General features: G+C 44.8%; 1 protein-coding gene across 2 annotated transcripts in view; it reads right to left on the bottom strand.

The window, feature by feature from the left end:
• LOC110156601 (calcipressin-1-like) overlaps positions 1–14,142 on the bottom strand; it is a 39,193-nt gene that overhangs the window by 10,089 nt on the left and 14,962 nt on the right. Inside the window, exon 1 of one of the 2 annotated variants that reach the window (XM_055164462.1) lies at positions 2,457–3,476. The exons of the other annotated variant lie outside the window; for it this stretch is intronic. Coding sequence (XP_055020437.1) covers positions 2,457–2,543 — 87 coding nt within the window. The 5' untranslated portion in view covers positions 2,544–3,476. Of the gene's footprint in view, positions 1–2,456; positions 3,477–14,142 lie in introns of those variants that run through there. 2 annotated transcript variants of the gene reach the window in all.

Below are 14,142 nucleotides of genomic sequence, written 5' to 3'. Positions count from 1 at the left end.
TAAAAGAGTTTATAAAGAAACTATTGATTCAAACTTAAAGGTGCATTGTGTAACTTTTCTGAAGGGTCCGTCACCTTCTTTTTTCTATGGAGATGTTATTGCATTGCCTGGAATGTTCCACAGTATGACTTTAAACAGCTCTACTTTACATTTATTCAATTACAGGTGGTTTTACAGCTCAAAAATACCTAGAAAAATAGACATTCTGACTGTGAGCGGGGTCGCCTCTCCGCAGATCTGACCTGTAACTTGATCTGATTTGGTCTTCATAAAGATAGAAAGGTTTAAAGCCATACTGTGGAACATTCCAGACACAGCGATAACATCTCCATGGAGAAAAGCATTTGACAGACCCTCCACCAGAAAAGTTACGGAATGTACCTTTAAACTTTTAACTGTTGATGAGGTGATTGCAATTTCCACTTTGACCACTAGATGTCACCAAAAAGTTATTATTATGAAACAGCACAGGCAACTTTACAACGTTTACAATGTTAGTAAAGGGCGGTTCTATACTAACTACAATATTGTTGTAATTTCTTATAATTTATCCAAAAATGTGCCTAAATTTCTCAAGTTTTTAGTCCCTTTTTAACGCTGAATTCAAGTAGTTTTCCTCAAGATTTCCAGAAAACTTTGCCTGTTAAGACGTCTTCTTCGGTTCAAAAATGTTCAATGCAAATTCTCTGCAGATTTCAAGATTTCCAGAACGACCAAGGTAGTTTTTTTTTAAATTATTGCACAAAAATATCAATACTGCAAGAAAAATGAGTAAACCACAGCATACCACAACTATAATATTTCTGTAATTTCTTGAAATTTATCAGAAGCGTGCCTTAATTTCTCCATATCCGTACTTACTGACAAAAGCGTATACAGCCTTTAATGCTCTAATTGACCAGTATTAGTGTTTTGTTTTGTTAATCTTATTGTATTTACTTGTCTGAATGTTACAACAAAGCTTCTAATACCCAAGATCTTAACTGTGCATTTGAGACATACAATGCACTTTATATAGAATGCAACAATATCTTCATAATAATAAAAGAAAATATCAAATAAAAAAGAAAAAAAAAAAAAGAAAAGTACCTAAATGTCTTGGTTGAGGTTCAAATATTGCACAAAACCTGAACGAACCGTCAAATTAGCCACAAAAGTGCAGAAATATTCCCTTTTACAACTGTAAAACGACAAATTATAATAAAGTTTCCATCAGTTTTCTTATTATAAACGATGTTCACTAATGTTTCACAGTGTGGCATTAAACCTATCTGTCTCCATGGAAACAAGCAAGAGACGAGAGGACACCGGGGCCGAGTTAGAGTCAGATCTCTGGAGAGGCGAGCCCCGCACTCTCGCAGTAAGAATGCACGTTTTTGAAGCATTATTGAGCACTTAAAATATCTATAGTATTTTTTTAATGCCATACTGTGGAACATTTAAGACAAAGGAAAAAAAGGAAGCAGGTGGGAGACGCTCAATCAAAAAAGTCACATATTCTAGCTTTAATATCAGTGTTTTTTTCAGCTTTTTTGGGCAGTTTTCTCATTAGATTGTCTATAAAGAGCCCATAATTCGTTATTTTCTGATATTTTTTGTTCTAATGTTGTTTCCTCGTCACAAACAGACTCAGCGTTGTGTTTTTTTGTTTGATTCACATGTTTAACACACAAACCCTGCATATTTACTAGCCTGAGCTCTTCTCTCAAACAGCAAACACTCTGTTCCACCTTGTGATGTCACGTGGTGATACAGGAAGTGCTCCACTGTGGTGCTGCTCAATAATGGAAAAAAAAAAAAATCATTATCGCACTTATTTTGGTCAAGATTCATGATCAAATCACGGTTATTCAAATGATTATTTTTTTAGTTACGCGATGCATTTACGCAGTGTTATTTTCTCTCTCAAAAAAACCCCGCACTTTGTGATAATTTACGCAAAACTCACAAATTGAACAAAAAATACACGGTAGAAATATGAACCTTAGAGCAGTTTCGCGAAGTATAAAACATAAAATGAATTAAAAATAAACTTTGAACATGAAATAAACCAAAGAAAACCATAAATGTATCCAAAATAAATTATATATCCAGCTGTTCTACAATCTTTATATTTAAAAATTAAAATAAACATACTTATCTACATAAAAAATATCCCAAAATAAGCTTCAACTTTTTAAATCTCCACACACCTTCACTAGAATCATTTGGATAATTTCAGCTCTGGAATTGCAAATCTCTAAAAACTGTGAAGCTGTGAGCTGTGAACTTGAAAACAACCTCTTCATGACATCACAAGGTGGACCAGAGCGTGTACAGACAGACTAATCATAAAGTGTCACTCAAACAGTCCATTTTGTGTAATAATGGACCTTTAACGACGACTTCAAAACGATCTCTTGGACCATAAATCACCCGTCTGTCGTTTCTAAACTCCACCTGCGCTCCCGACTCACCTGCGCGTCCGGGCGGGTGAACACTTCCTGGTTGGTTACCGAGGCAACCAGGCAGAATCGGTTGCACTTGGAGCTCTTGATGTGCATGGCGAGCGGCGCGGGCAGCTTGAACCTCCTCCACCTCAGGCAGTGGGACGACGGGTTCGGCTTGAACGACGTCGAAAGCGAAGAAGAAGATGCGGACGAGGAGGGGGGGAGGCGGGGAGAGTGGAACAGCGTAGTCTTCCCCAGGATGAAGAGAAAATGGGTCCAAAAAACGCTGCTCGAAAGTCAAAACGCCGGTTCAAAAATCGTGCATTCCTTGAAGTTCTTAGTCCGTTTTTTTAAAAGTAAGTTCAAGTAGTTTATCGTCAAGACTTTCCAGAAATTTTTGCTTGATAAAAACGCAATTGCTATAGATTAAACGATTAAAATTTGCATGTTAAGACGTCTTCTGCGGTTCAAAAACGTTTCAAGGATTTCAAGGTTTCCAGGACGATAAAGGCAGTTTTTTTTTGTTTAATTATTGCACAAAAACGCCAATATTGCAAGAAAAATGTGGCTGATCAGCTTCGTTTTTTTCTGATTTGCATAGAGAAAATTGTATGAAAAATTATACTACGCTATGCAGAAATAAAGCCACAGGATGGGATGTTACTAACCCAAAGTCCGAGGTTACAAAACAGATTTCTGTGCGCCGATGTAGTCCACGTTTTTTTTGCAGCAGCTGCTTCAAACCTTGTACAAAACGCGGCGTGCAGAAGCCGAGAATCTGAATGAATTTTACATAGAAAGCAGCAGTTTTTTTTTTGTCCTCCTGACCTAGATTTTGGAGGTGAGACTCGGTCCGTTTTCGAGCCCCAAAAAAAACGTCGTCTCGGTTTTTGCGGCGTGAGATGTTGTGAGGAATCCGGGGGAGGGAATATTCTGGAAAAAGGACAAGAAAAGGCGTCTTCTCGGTCTCGTTGTTCTCGTCGTCTGTCGTCTTCCTCCTCCTCTCTGTCGTTGTTCTTTGCGGCGCAGTGTGGTTTTAAACGAGCGAGAGCCAAGAGTGACGCACGAGACCTGCCCCTGTCTGTGTCCTGTCTGATGTTCCCCCATTCATACCGCGACGACCAATCAGAGAGAGGGAGGGAGGAGAGGAGGAGGAGAGGAGGAGAGAGAGAGAGAGAGAGATTGTGTGTGTGTGTGTGTGTGTGTGTGGAGGGAAAGAAAGAGAGAGACAGGGAGGAGAAGGAGGGAGAAGGAGAGAGAAAGGCGCAGAAAGGGAGGGGGGAAGGAAAGAAGGAAGGAAGGAAGGAAGGAGGAACAGCGAGAGATAGAGTGGAGTGAGGGTGGAGAGAGAGGAAGGAAAAGAAGCGAGCAAGTGTGAATGAGAGAGAGAAAAAGAGAGTGGAGGCAGGGAGGGAGGAGGAGAGAGAGAAGCAGAGGGGAGAAGGAAGGGTGGGGAAGGAAGGAAGGAAGGAAGAGAGAGTGGAGTGAGAGGGGAGGGAGAGAGAGAGAAAGAGAAAAAGATGCAAGCAAATGAGAGAGCAAGGGAGAAAGAGGAGGGAGAGAATGAGAGAAAGACAAAGAGGAGAAGCAAGGGAGAAAGAGAGAGGGGAAGAAGAGAGAAAGGGAGAAAGAGGAGAGATAGAGAGAAAGAGGAAGAGAGAGAGCAAGACAGTGGAGGGAGGGAGAGAGAAAGAGAGTGGAGGGAGGGAGCAAGGAGGAGAGAGAGAAGCAGAGAGGAGAAGGAGGGGTGGGGAAGGAAGGAAGGAAGAGCGAGAGATAGAGTGGAGTGAGGGTGGAGAGAGAGGAAGGAAAAGAAGCGAGCAAGTGTGAATGAGAGAGAGAAAAAGAGAGTGGAGGCAGGGAGGGAGGAGGAGAGAGAGAAGCAGAGGGGAGAAGGAAGGGTGGGGAAGGAAGGAAGGAAGGAAGGAGGAAGAGAGAGAGGAAAAGAAGCGAGCAAGAGAGAGAGGGGGGAGGAGAAAGAGAGAGGAGAAGAAGGAAGGAAGGAAGGAGGAGGAGAGAGAGATAGAGTGGAGTGAGAGGGGAGGGAGAGAGAGAGAGAAAGAAGCAAGCAAATGAGAGAGCAAGGGAGAAAGAGGAGGGAGAGAGAAGGAGTGAATGAGAGAAAGACAAAGAGGAGAAGCAAGGGAGAAAGAGAGAGGCGAAGAAGAGAGAAAGAGAGACCAAGTGAGAGAGGACGTGAGTGGATGAGAGAAAGAGAGAGAGAGCAGAGGGAGAGAGAGAGAGAGAGAACCAGAGAGGTGAAGGAGGGGTGCAGAAGGAAGGAAGGAAGGAAAAGCGAGAGATAGAGTGGAGTAAGGGTGGAGAGAGAGAGAGAGAGGAAGGAAGGAAAAGAAGCGAGCAAGAGAGAGGGGGAGGGAGTGAATGAGAGAGAGAGAGAGAGAGAGAGAGTGGAGGGATGGAGGGAGAAAGAGACAGAGGGGAGGAGAGAAGCAGAGAGAGAGAGGGAGGAGAAGAAGGGAGGTGCGGGAAGGTAGGAGGAAGAGATGGAGTGGAGTGAGGAGGAGGGAGAGAGGGAGGTGGAGGGAGAGAGCGAGACAGTGGCAGGAGAGGAGGGAGGGAGAGAGAAAGAGAGAGGGGAAAAAGGGAGGAAGAAAGGAAGAAAGAAACGAAGGAGGAAGAGTGAGAGATAGAATGGAGTGAAAAGAGAGAGAGAGAGAGGAAAAGAAGCAAGCAAGAGAGAGAGGGAGGGTGAATGAGAGTGAGAGAGAAAGAAAATAGAGAGAGGAGGAGGGAGAAAGCCAGAGAGAGAGACGGGGGAAGAAGGGCGGGAAAGGAATGAAGGAAGGAGGAAGAGAGAGATAGAGTGGAGTGAGGATGGAGGTGAAGAGAGGGAGCAAGACAGTGGAGGGAGCAAGGGAGAGAAAGAGAGGAGAAGAAAGGAGGGGTAGGAAGGAAGGAGGAAGAGCAAGAGAGAGTGGAGTGAGAGGAGAGGAGAGAGAGATGAAGGAAAAGAAGGAAGCAAGAGAGAGAGGGTGGGTGAATGGGAGAGTGAGAGAGAAAGAGAGTGGCAGAGGAGGAGAAGGAGGAGAGAGAGGGGAAGAAGGGAGAGGAAGAGGGGAGGGGAAGGAAGGAGGAAGAGCGAGCATGGTGAGAGGGGAGGGAGAGAAAGAGGAAGGAAAAGAAGTGAGCAAGAAAGAGAGGGAGGAGTGGATGAGAGAGAAAAAGAATGAGGGGAAGAAGGGTGGGGAAGGAAGGAAGAGAGAGAAATAGGAAAAGAAGGAAAAGAAGCGAGCAAGAGAGAAAGATGGTGAGTGAATGAGAGAAAGAGAGAAAAAGAGGAGGGAGAGAGAAAGAGAGTGGAGGGAGGGAGGAGGAAGAGAGAGAGAGAGAGGAAGGAAAAGAAGCAAGCAAGAAAGTGTGAGTGAATGACAGAAAGAGAAAGAGAGAGGAAGGAAGGGAGAAAAAGGAGTGACAAGGAGAGAGAGGAGGGGGGGAGAAAGAGACAGAGAGAAACAGAGAAAGAGAGAAGGAAGAGAGAGGAGGTGAGACGAGAGCAAGGAAGAAAGCGAAAGAGAAGGAGAGAGAGAGAGAGGATTGGTGCATTGCTGTAGTGTGATAGATCTGAATTCGCTCCAACAGTAACAAAAAAAAAAAAAAAAAAAAAAAAAAGGTTTCGCAAGACACAGAAACTGGCTCTGAAAACCTGAACGAATCTGGAAAATTATCACATTTTCTTTGATTTCTCGACAGATTTAGTGATTTTGATTTTTTGACAGATCACGGTGCAGATTTTAAACGCAGCCCAGGAGCGAAAAAACTGAAATCTGAACTGATAAACTAATACAAGAATCACATAAACATTAAAGATCTCATATGTGACACTATTTTCTGGTCTGTGTTTGTGTTAAAATGTTGTTTCCTTTATAAACTTATTCACGAGCAGAACTCTCACGTCTAAAGTTGTGCTGCAGCGGCCGAGCACCTGACTCTATCCCTCCGCAGATCAGACGTCTGACAGGGAGAGCAGGACCAGAGCCGACAGGACCACCGGGCCGAGAGCCGAGAGCCGGGAGACCGAGAGACCGAGAGACCGAGAGACCGAGAGACCGAGAGACCGAGAGACCGAGGAGGAGATGTGAGAGGAGTCGGGAAAACGGGGTAAAGCGAGATGGAGTCCGAGCCAGACTGCGGGCGGCTCCACACAAACCAACAGCAACGCTCACATCTGGTTTAGTCCTGGTTTAGCCCTCGCCTAGTCCATGTTTTAGACCTGATTTAGTCCCTAGTATAGTCCTGGTTTAGCCCTGGTTTAGGCCATGTTTTAGTTTATGTTTTAGACGTGATTTAGTCCCTAGTTTAGACCTTATTTAGACCTTTTTCAGTCCTGATTTAATCTTGGTTTTGCCCTGGTTTAGTCCCTATTTTAGACCTGATTTAGTCCCTGTTTTAGACCTTGTTTTGCCCTGGTTTAGTTCCTGTTTTAGACCTGATTTAGTCCCTGTTTTAGCCTCTGTTTTAGACCTGGTTTAGCCCTGGTTTAGAACCTGTTTTAGCCCTGGTTAGCCTGGTTTAGAACCTGTTTTAGACCTGATTTAGTTCCTGTTTTAGTCCCCTGTTTTAGACCTTGTTTTGCCCTGGTTTAGTTCCTGTTTTAGACCTGATTTAGTCCCTGTTTTAGCCTCTGTTTTAGCCCTGGTTTAGCCCTGGTTTAGAACCTGTTTTAGACCTGATTTAGTTCCTGTTTTAGACCTGGTTTAGTCCCTGTTTTAGCCTCTGTTTTAGCCCTGGTTTAGCCCTGGTTTAGAACCTGTTTTAGACCTGATTTAGTCCCTGTTTTAGCCTGTTTTTAGACCTTGTTTTGCCCTGGTTTAGTTCCTGTTTTAGACCTGATTTAGTCCCTGTTTTAGCCTCTGTTTTAGACCTGGTTTAGCCCTGGTTTAGAACCTGTTTTAGACCTGATTTAGTTCCTGTTTTAGACCTGGTTTAGTCCCTGTTTTAGACCTTGTTTTGCCCTGGTTTAGCCCTGGTTTAGAACCTGTTTTAGACCTGATTTAGTTCCTGTTTTAGACCTGGTTTAGAACCTGTTTTAGCCCTGGTTTAGCCCTGGTTTAGAACCTGTTTTAGACCTGGTTTAGTCCCTGTTTTAGACCTTGTTTTGCCCTGGTTTAGTTCCTGTTTTAGACCTGATTTAGTCCCTGTTTTAGCCTCTGTTTTAGACCTGGTTGAGCCCTGGTTTAGAACCTGTTTTAGCCCTGGTTTAGAACCTGTTTTAGACCTGATTTAGTTCCTGTTTTAGACCTGGTTTAGTCCCTGTTTTAGACCTTGTTTTGCCCTGGTTTAGCCCTGGCTTTGACCTTGTTCAGTCTTGGTTTAGCCCCTGATTTAACCCTGACAAACTTTAAACCTGCTTTAGTCCCAGTCTGAGTCTAGTTCTGATTTTGTCCAAGATTTAGATCTGGTTTAGTCCCTGTGTTAGTCCTGGTTTAGCCCTGATTTAGACCTTGTTTAGCACCTTAATATTACTGCTGCAGTTTCGTTGTATTTTGTCTCACATAGAACCTTTAAAAATGGCAAGTTAGAATTGATTTAATTTTTTTTTTTCATTAATTTGTCTTAATCTTTAAACTAAAATCTAGATTGTTGATGAAGCAATGGTCCCTTTTCACATAAAAAAAAAAAAAACAGAAATCAAACTCAGAAGAATTGTTAGAGATAAATTATAATAAACCAGATTATATTATGGAGTTCACTTTGTAATGAGCCGCGAAACCCCAAACTGTATTAAACATCTAGTTTCACAAGAACATTTGACAAGCACAAGAACCAGGACGACAATTAAAACGAGTCAAACTATGTCAAAGAATTCAATTATAGATGAAGTCCTGGTTTAGTCTTGGTTTAGTTCTGGTTTAGTCCTGGTTTAGTCCTAGTCTAGCCCTAAATCAGTCAAAGGTTAGACCTGGTTTAGCCCCTGGTGTAGCCACGTGTCTAGTCCTGGTCTGGTCCTGTTTGGGTCTTTTTTTAGTCCTGGAATAATCCTCGTACAGTCCCTTGTATAGACCTGGTTTAACCCCTGTTTTAGTCCTGGTTTAACCTTTGTTTAGTTCTGCTTTAGTCCCAGGTCTAGTCCTGATTCAGTCCCATTTTACCCCCTGGTCTAGTCCCTGGTCTATTCCCTGGTTTAGTCCCCGGTTTAGTCCTTGGTCTAGTCCCTGGTTTAGCTCCTGTTCAGTCCTGCTTTAGGCCCATGTTTAGTCCTGGTTCAGTCCAATTCTAGCCCCTGGCCTGGTCCCATTCTTGTCCTGGACTAGTCCTGCTTTAGTCTCATGCTAATCCCTAGTCTAGTCCATGGTCTAGTCCCTGGTTTAGTCCCTGATTTAGTCCCTGGTTTAGTCCCTGGCCTAATCCTGGTTTAGCCCTTGTACAGTCCCTCTTTAGTCCCAGATTTAGTCCTGGTTCAGTCCAATTCTAGCCCCTGGGTTGGTCCTGGACTAGCCCTGGTCTGGTCCTGGTCCAGCCTGGTCTATAGCCGTGGTTTAATCTTGGTCTATAGTCCTGGTCTATAGTCCTGGTCTAGTCCTGATCCTGCTCTGGTCTAGCTATGGTCTAGTCCTGGTCTAGCCCCTGATCTAGTCCTGGTTTAGTCCTGGTCCTGGTTTAGCCCCTGGTCTAGCCACTGGTCTAGCTCTGGTCTAGCTCTGGTCTAGCTCTGGTCTAGCTCTGGTCTGGTCTAGTCCTGGTCTGGTCCTGGTCTGGTCTAGCTCTGGTCTAATCCTGGTCTGGTCTAGTTCTGGTCTAGCTCTGGTCTAGTCCTGGTCCTGGTCTGTCTCGCTCCCGCTGCACACACACAGGTGCTTGTTTTTCCACCGCTCGGAGCTCTCTGCTATTAATACCTCATAAAAGGCTGTTATCAAACCACATACTTTCCACAGAGCCCAGGTTTCCGAGCGCACACGAACGCACCGCCGCTCAGACTCTCCATAAAGCTCATTCTGGGACATTTTTTCCAGGTTTAAAAATGTAAAAATGTGAAATATGTTGTGTCTGTGGAATGTGACAGTCGAATAGTTTCCGTTGGACACATGGTCAAGAGTTCAAGAGGGTCAAGTCCTGGTTTAGACCTGGGATTAGTCCTGAAACCAGACCCTAATTAGATGTTGGTTTAGTCCTGGCTCAGTTACACGGTTTGGACCTGCTTCTGGACCTGGTTTAGTCCTGGTTTAGTCCACGTTTAGACCCAGTAGATGTATAATTCAAATCTGGTTTATAGTTCCGAGTTTAGTCCTGGTTTAGTCCTTCTTTGGCCCTTGTTTTTGTCTCTGGTTTAGTCCTGCTTTAGTCCCAGGCCTAGTATTGGTCTAGTGCTGATCTAGTCCTGCTTTAGACCCTGGTTTAGTCCTGGTTCAGCCCTTGTTCAGTTCTGCTTTAGTCACAGGTCTAGTAGCGGTCTAGTCCTGGTCTAGTCCTGCTTTAGTCCCTGGTCTAGTCCTGCTTTAGTCTTTGGTCTAGTCCTGGTTTAGCCCTTGTTCAGTCCTGCCTTAATCCCTGGTCTAGTCCTGCTTTAGTCCCTGGTCTAGTCCTGCTTTAGTCCCTGGTCTAGTCCTGCTTTAGTCCCTGGTCTAGTCCTGCTTTAGTCCCTGGCCTAGTCCTGCTTTAGTCCCTGGTCTAGTCCTGCTTTAGTCCCTGGTCTTGTCCTGGTTTAGCCCTTGCTCAGTCCTGCTTTAGTCCCTGGTCCTAGTCCTGCTTTAGTCCCTGGTCTAGTCCTGCTTTAGTCCCTGGTCTTCCTGTCCCTGCTTCCTAGTCCCTTGCTTCAGTCCTGCTTTAGTCCCTGGTCTAGTCCTGCTTTAGTCCCTGGCCTAGTCCTGCTTTAGTCCCTGGTCTTGTCCTGGTTTAGCCCTTGCTCAGTCCTGCTTTAGTCCCTGGTCTAGTCCTGCTTTAGTCCCTGGTCTTGTCCTGGTTTAGCCCTTGCTCAGTCCTGCTTTAGTCCTGCGTCTAGTCCTTGGTTCAGTCCAATTCTAGCCCCTGGTCCAGGTTTAGTCCTGGTTTAGTCTTTCTTCGGCCCTTGTTATTGTCTCCATTCATTAAGAGGTTATATTTGCACGGGATGTTCCGCAGTGTAGCATTAAACCTCTCTGTCTCATCTATCTCCATGGAGACCAGCAGGTGTTGCAGCTCAGATCTGTGGAGCGGCGATCTTGCTCACAGTAAAAAGGCATGTTTTTTTTAATTTTTTAAGGTATTTTTGCAATAAAAACACTTAACATAAATTAAAGTGAGACAGACAGATAGATTTTAATGCCATACTGTGGAATATTCTCTGCAAAGCTGTGACTTTTTTTTAGGATGACAAGCTGGTGGCGAACGCTCCCCTACAAAAGTTACACAATACATCTTTAAGCCTCATTAAAGTCTAGACCAAATATTGATCTTATGACCTATTTACCGGTTTTAGTCCTGATTAGTTTAGATCTGGTTTAGTTCTGATTTAGTCCTTGTTTGCTCCCTGGTTTAGTCCTGGTTTAGTCCTAGTTTAGTCCTGGTTTAGTCCTGGTTTAGTCCCAGGTTCAGTTTTGTTTCAGTCCTGGTTTACTCCCTGATATAACCCTGACAAACTTTAGACCTGCTTTACTCCCAGTCTGAGTCCAGTTCTGCTTTAGTCCCAGGTTTAGATCTGGTTCAAATCTGGTTTAGTCTCAGTTTAGTTCCTGGTTTAGTCCTGGTTTAGTTCAGCTTCATCCCTGGTTTAATCCCTGGTTCAAGTCCTGTTTTAGTCCTGTTTCAACTCCAGTTTGAGTCTAGTTCTCATTTAGTCCCCAGTTTAAGCCTTGTATAGACCAGGTTTAGTCCCAGGCTTAGCCCTGGTTTAGCTCTGTTTTTGCCCTGGTTTAGTCTCTGGTTCAGTCTTGGTTTAGTGCCTGGTTTAGGCCTGGTTTAGTCCTTGTTTAGACCTTGTTTAGTCCTGGTTTAATTCCTGGTTTAGACCTGGTTTAGTTCTGATTTAGTTCTGGTTTAATTCCTTGTTTAGACCTGGATTAGCCCTGGTTTGGACCCTGGTTTAGCCCTGGTTTAGTCCTGATTTAGTCCTGCTTTAGCCCCGGTTTAGACCTTGTTTAGTTCCTGGTTTAAACCTGGTTTAGTCCTGGTTTAGTTCCTGGTTTAGTCCTGGTTTAGTTCCTGGTTTAGCCCTGGTTTAATTCCTGGTTTAGCCCTGGTTTAGACCTTGTTTAGTTCCTGGTTTAGACCTGGTTTAATTCCTGGTTTAGGTCCTGGTTTAGCCCTGGTTTAGTCCTGGTTTAGACCTTGTTTAGTTCCTGGTTTAGACCTTGTTTAGTTCCTGGTTTAGACCTGGTTTAATTCCTGGTTTAGTTCCTGGTTTAGCCCTGGTTTAGTCCTGATTTAGTCCTGATTTAGACCTTGTTTAGTTCCTGGTTTAGACCTGGTTTAATTCCTGGTTTAGTCCCTGGTTTAGCCCTGGTTTAGCCCTGGTTTAGTCCTGGTTTGGTCCTGGTTTGGTCCTGCTTTAGCCCTGGTTTAGACCTTGTTAATCCCTGGTTTAATCCTGATTTAGCCCCTGTTTCAGTCTTGCCTCAGTCCTGGTTTCTTCCCTGATATAACCCTGAGATACTTTAGCCCTGCTTTAGCCCCAGTCCGGGTCTAGTCCTGGTTCAGTCCCGCTGTGGTCCTGTTTTAGCCTCCCTGTGTCTTCCATGTAAACTGATAAGACTGCATGTTGTGTCTTCGGTATGTTTATGGTCACATTCTTTCCACTGGACAAAGGAGTTTCATTGTCCGCCTCTTAAAAAAAAAAAAAAAGGGAAGTTACGTCGCTGTGGTAACCGTGACCTTTCCTGCGCGCGGTTGTCACGGTTACACGTCATAAAAATACCGTCGTACTAATTTGAGAAGGGAAAAAAATACATTAATCGACCTTCAAAATAAAAGAGAAGTGAGAAGTACGTATGAAGTGGAAATCACACTCATAACTTTGCAGATGATGTCGTCAATATTTCCTGTGGCTGTGACCAGAATCTCTACTAGACTTTGATCAGATTTTTATTTTAAAGCTGCACTGCCTAACTTTTCGATTAAGAGTCCGTCCGTCACCTGCATTTCTCTGCCTGAATGTCCCAAAGTGTGACATTAAACAGCTTTACTTGACATTTATTCAATTACAGGTGGTTTTATCGTGCAAAAATATCTAAAAAAACAAACATTCTGACCGTGAGCGGGGTCGCCTCTCCGCAGATCTGACCTGTAACTTGGTTTAGTTTGGTTATCCGTGACGATACAAACACTCCCGGCTCCTGAAAATGTGTTGTTTAAATCCATTTTGTATTTATTTTTTTCACAGGTTTACATGATGTTTTTTTAAATTCTGAATTAATTGCTCTGAATTAAATAGTTCGGAATTCGAGTTTACGTGGAAATCATAATTCTGAATTCAAGTTTACATGGAAAACACGTTAAATCGGCTTTATTTAATTCCGCTCGGCGTCTGCGGGTGGGGAAGGGGTCTGATTGGACAGAGACATGAACGTATTTACGTCGACCGGAAGAAAACACACACTTCAGCTGCGACTGGCTTATTTGTCATCTCGGTTTGTCGTTATGCAAACACAATTCCGATGATAATTGCGCAGCAGCTGGAGAAGAGTGAAGGGAAGAGTGTCGGACACAGGGCTGTTGCGGTTAGGGAGTTTCTCCTGCGGTGCGGTAGAGCGGCTCAACAGTGCGGTATGTGATGATATCACACCCCCCCACCCCACATTCCACCGAGTTAGAATATTTCCAACGGCTCTGAAAACTCTCTCCGATGATGCGCTTGTTGCAGATGCACATGTACATTGGGTGTTGTGTAGATATAGTGTGTGTAGTGTGTAGAGTGTGTGTGTAGTGTGTGTAGTGTGTGTAGTGTGTGTGTAGTGTGTAGAGTGTGTGTGTAGTGTGTGTAGTGTAGTGTGTGTAGTGTGTGTAGTGTGTAGAGTGTGTGTGTGTAGTGTGTAGTGTGTGTGTGTAGTGTGTAGTGTGTGTAGTGTGTAGAGTGTGTGTGTAGTGTGTGTAGTGTGTGTAGTGTGTGTAATGTGAGAAGTAACATTTGGCTTTGGAACAAGTGCCGCTGCATCGCTCCAGCTCTCACTGTGGTAACTCGGGTCAGAGTCCTGCGCCAGGTCGGGGTCAGAGTCCTGCTCCAGGTCGGGGTCAGAGTCCTGCTCCAGGTCAAGGTCAGAGTCCTGCACCAGGTCGGGTCAGAGTCCAGCTCCAGGTCGGGGTCAGAGTCCAGCTCCAGGTCGGGGTCAGAGTCCTGCACCAGGTCGGGGTCAGAGTCCAGCTCCAGGTCGGGTCAGAGTCCTGCTCCAGGTCAGTCAGGGCTCAGGGTCAGTCCTGCACCAGGTCGGGTCAGAGTCCAGCTCCAGGTCGGGGTCAGAGTCCAGCTCCAGGTCGGGGTCAGAGTCCAGCTCCAGGTCGGGGTCAGAGTCCTGCACCTGGTCGGGTCAGAGTCCAGCACCAGGTCGGGGTCAGAGTCCAGCTCCAGGTCGGTCAGGTCCAGGTCAGGGTCAGAGTCCTGCTCCAGGTCGGGGTCAGAGTCCTGCACCAGGTCGGGTCAGAGTCCAGCTCCAGGTCGGGGTCAGAGTCCAGCTCCAGGTCGGGTACCCGCGGACTTAAAAGAGCACATGGAGCAGGTGTCCACAAAGTGCGATCGGGTGACGGCTGCGTTTACCTCCGGTCCTTTTGCCTGTCACCTGATGGTCTA

Source organism: Boleophthalmus pectinirostris, unplaced genomic scaffold (genome assembly GCF_026225935.1).
Source record: "Boleophthalmus pectinirostris isolate CB_2022bp ecotype Guang Dong unplaced genomic scaffold, ASM2622593v1 HiC_scaffold_11, whole genome shotgun sequence".
In the NCBI taxonomy this organism is placed as follows: domain Eukaryota; kingdom Metazoa; phylum Chordata; class Actinopteri; order Gobiiformes; family Gobiidae; genus Boleophthalmus; species Boleophthalmus pectinirostris.
Note: the sequence above shows the minus strand (reverse complement) of the source record. Positions and strands in the feature narration are given on the sequence as shown.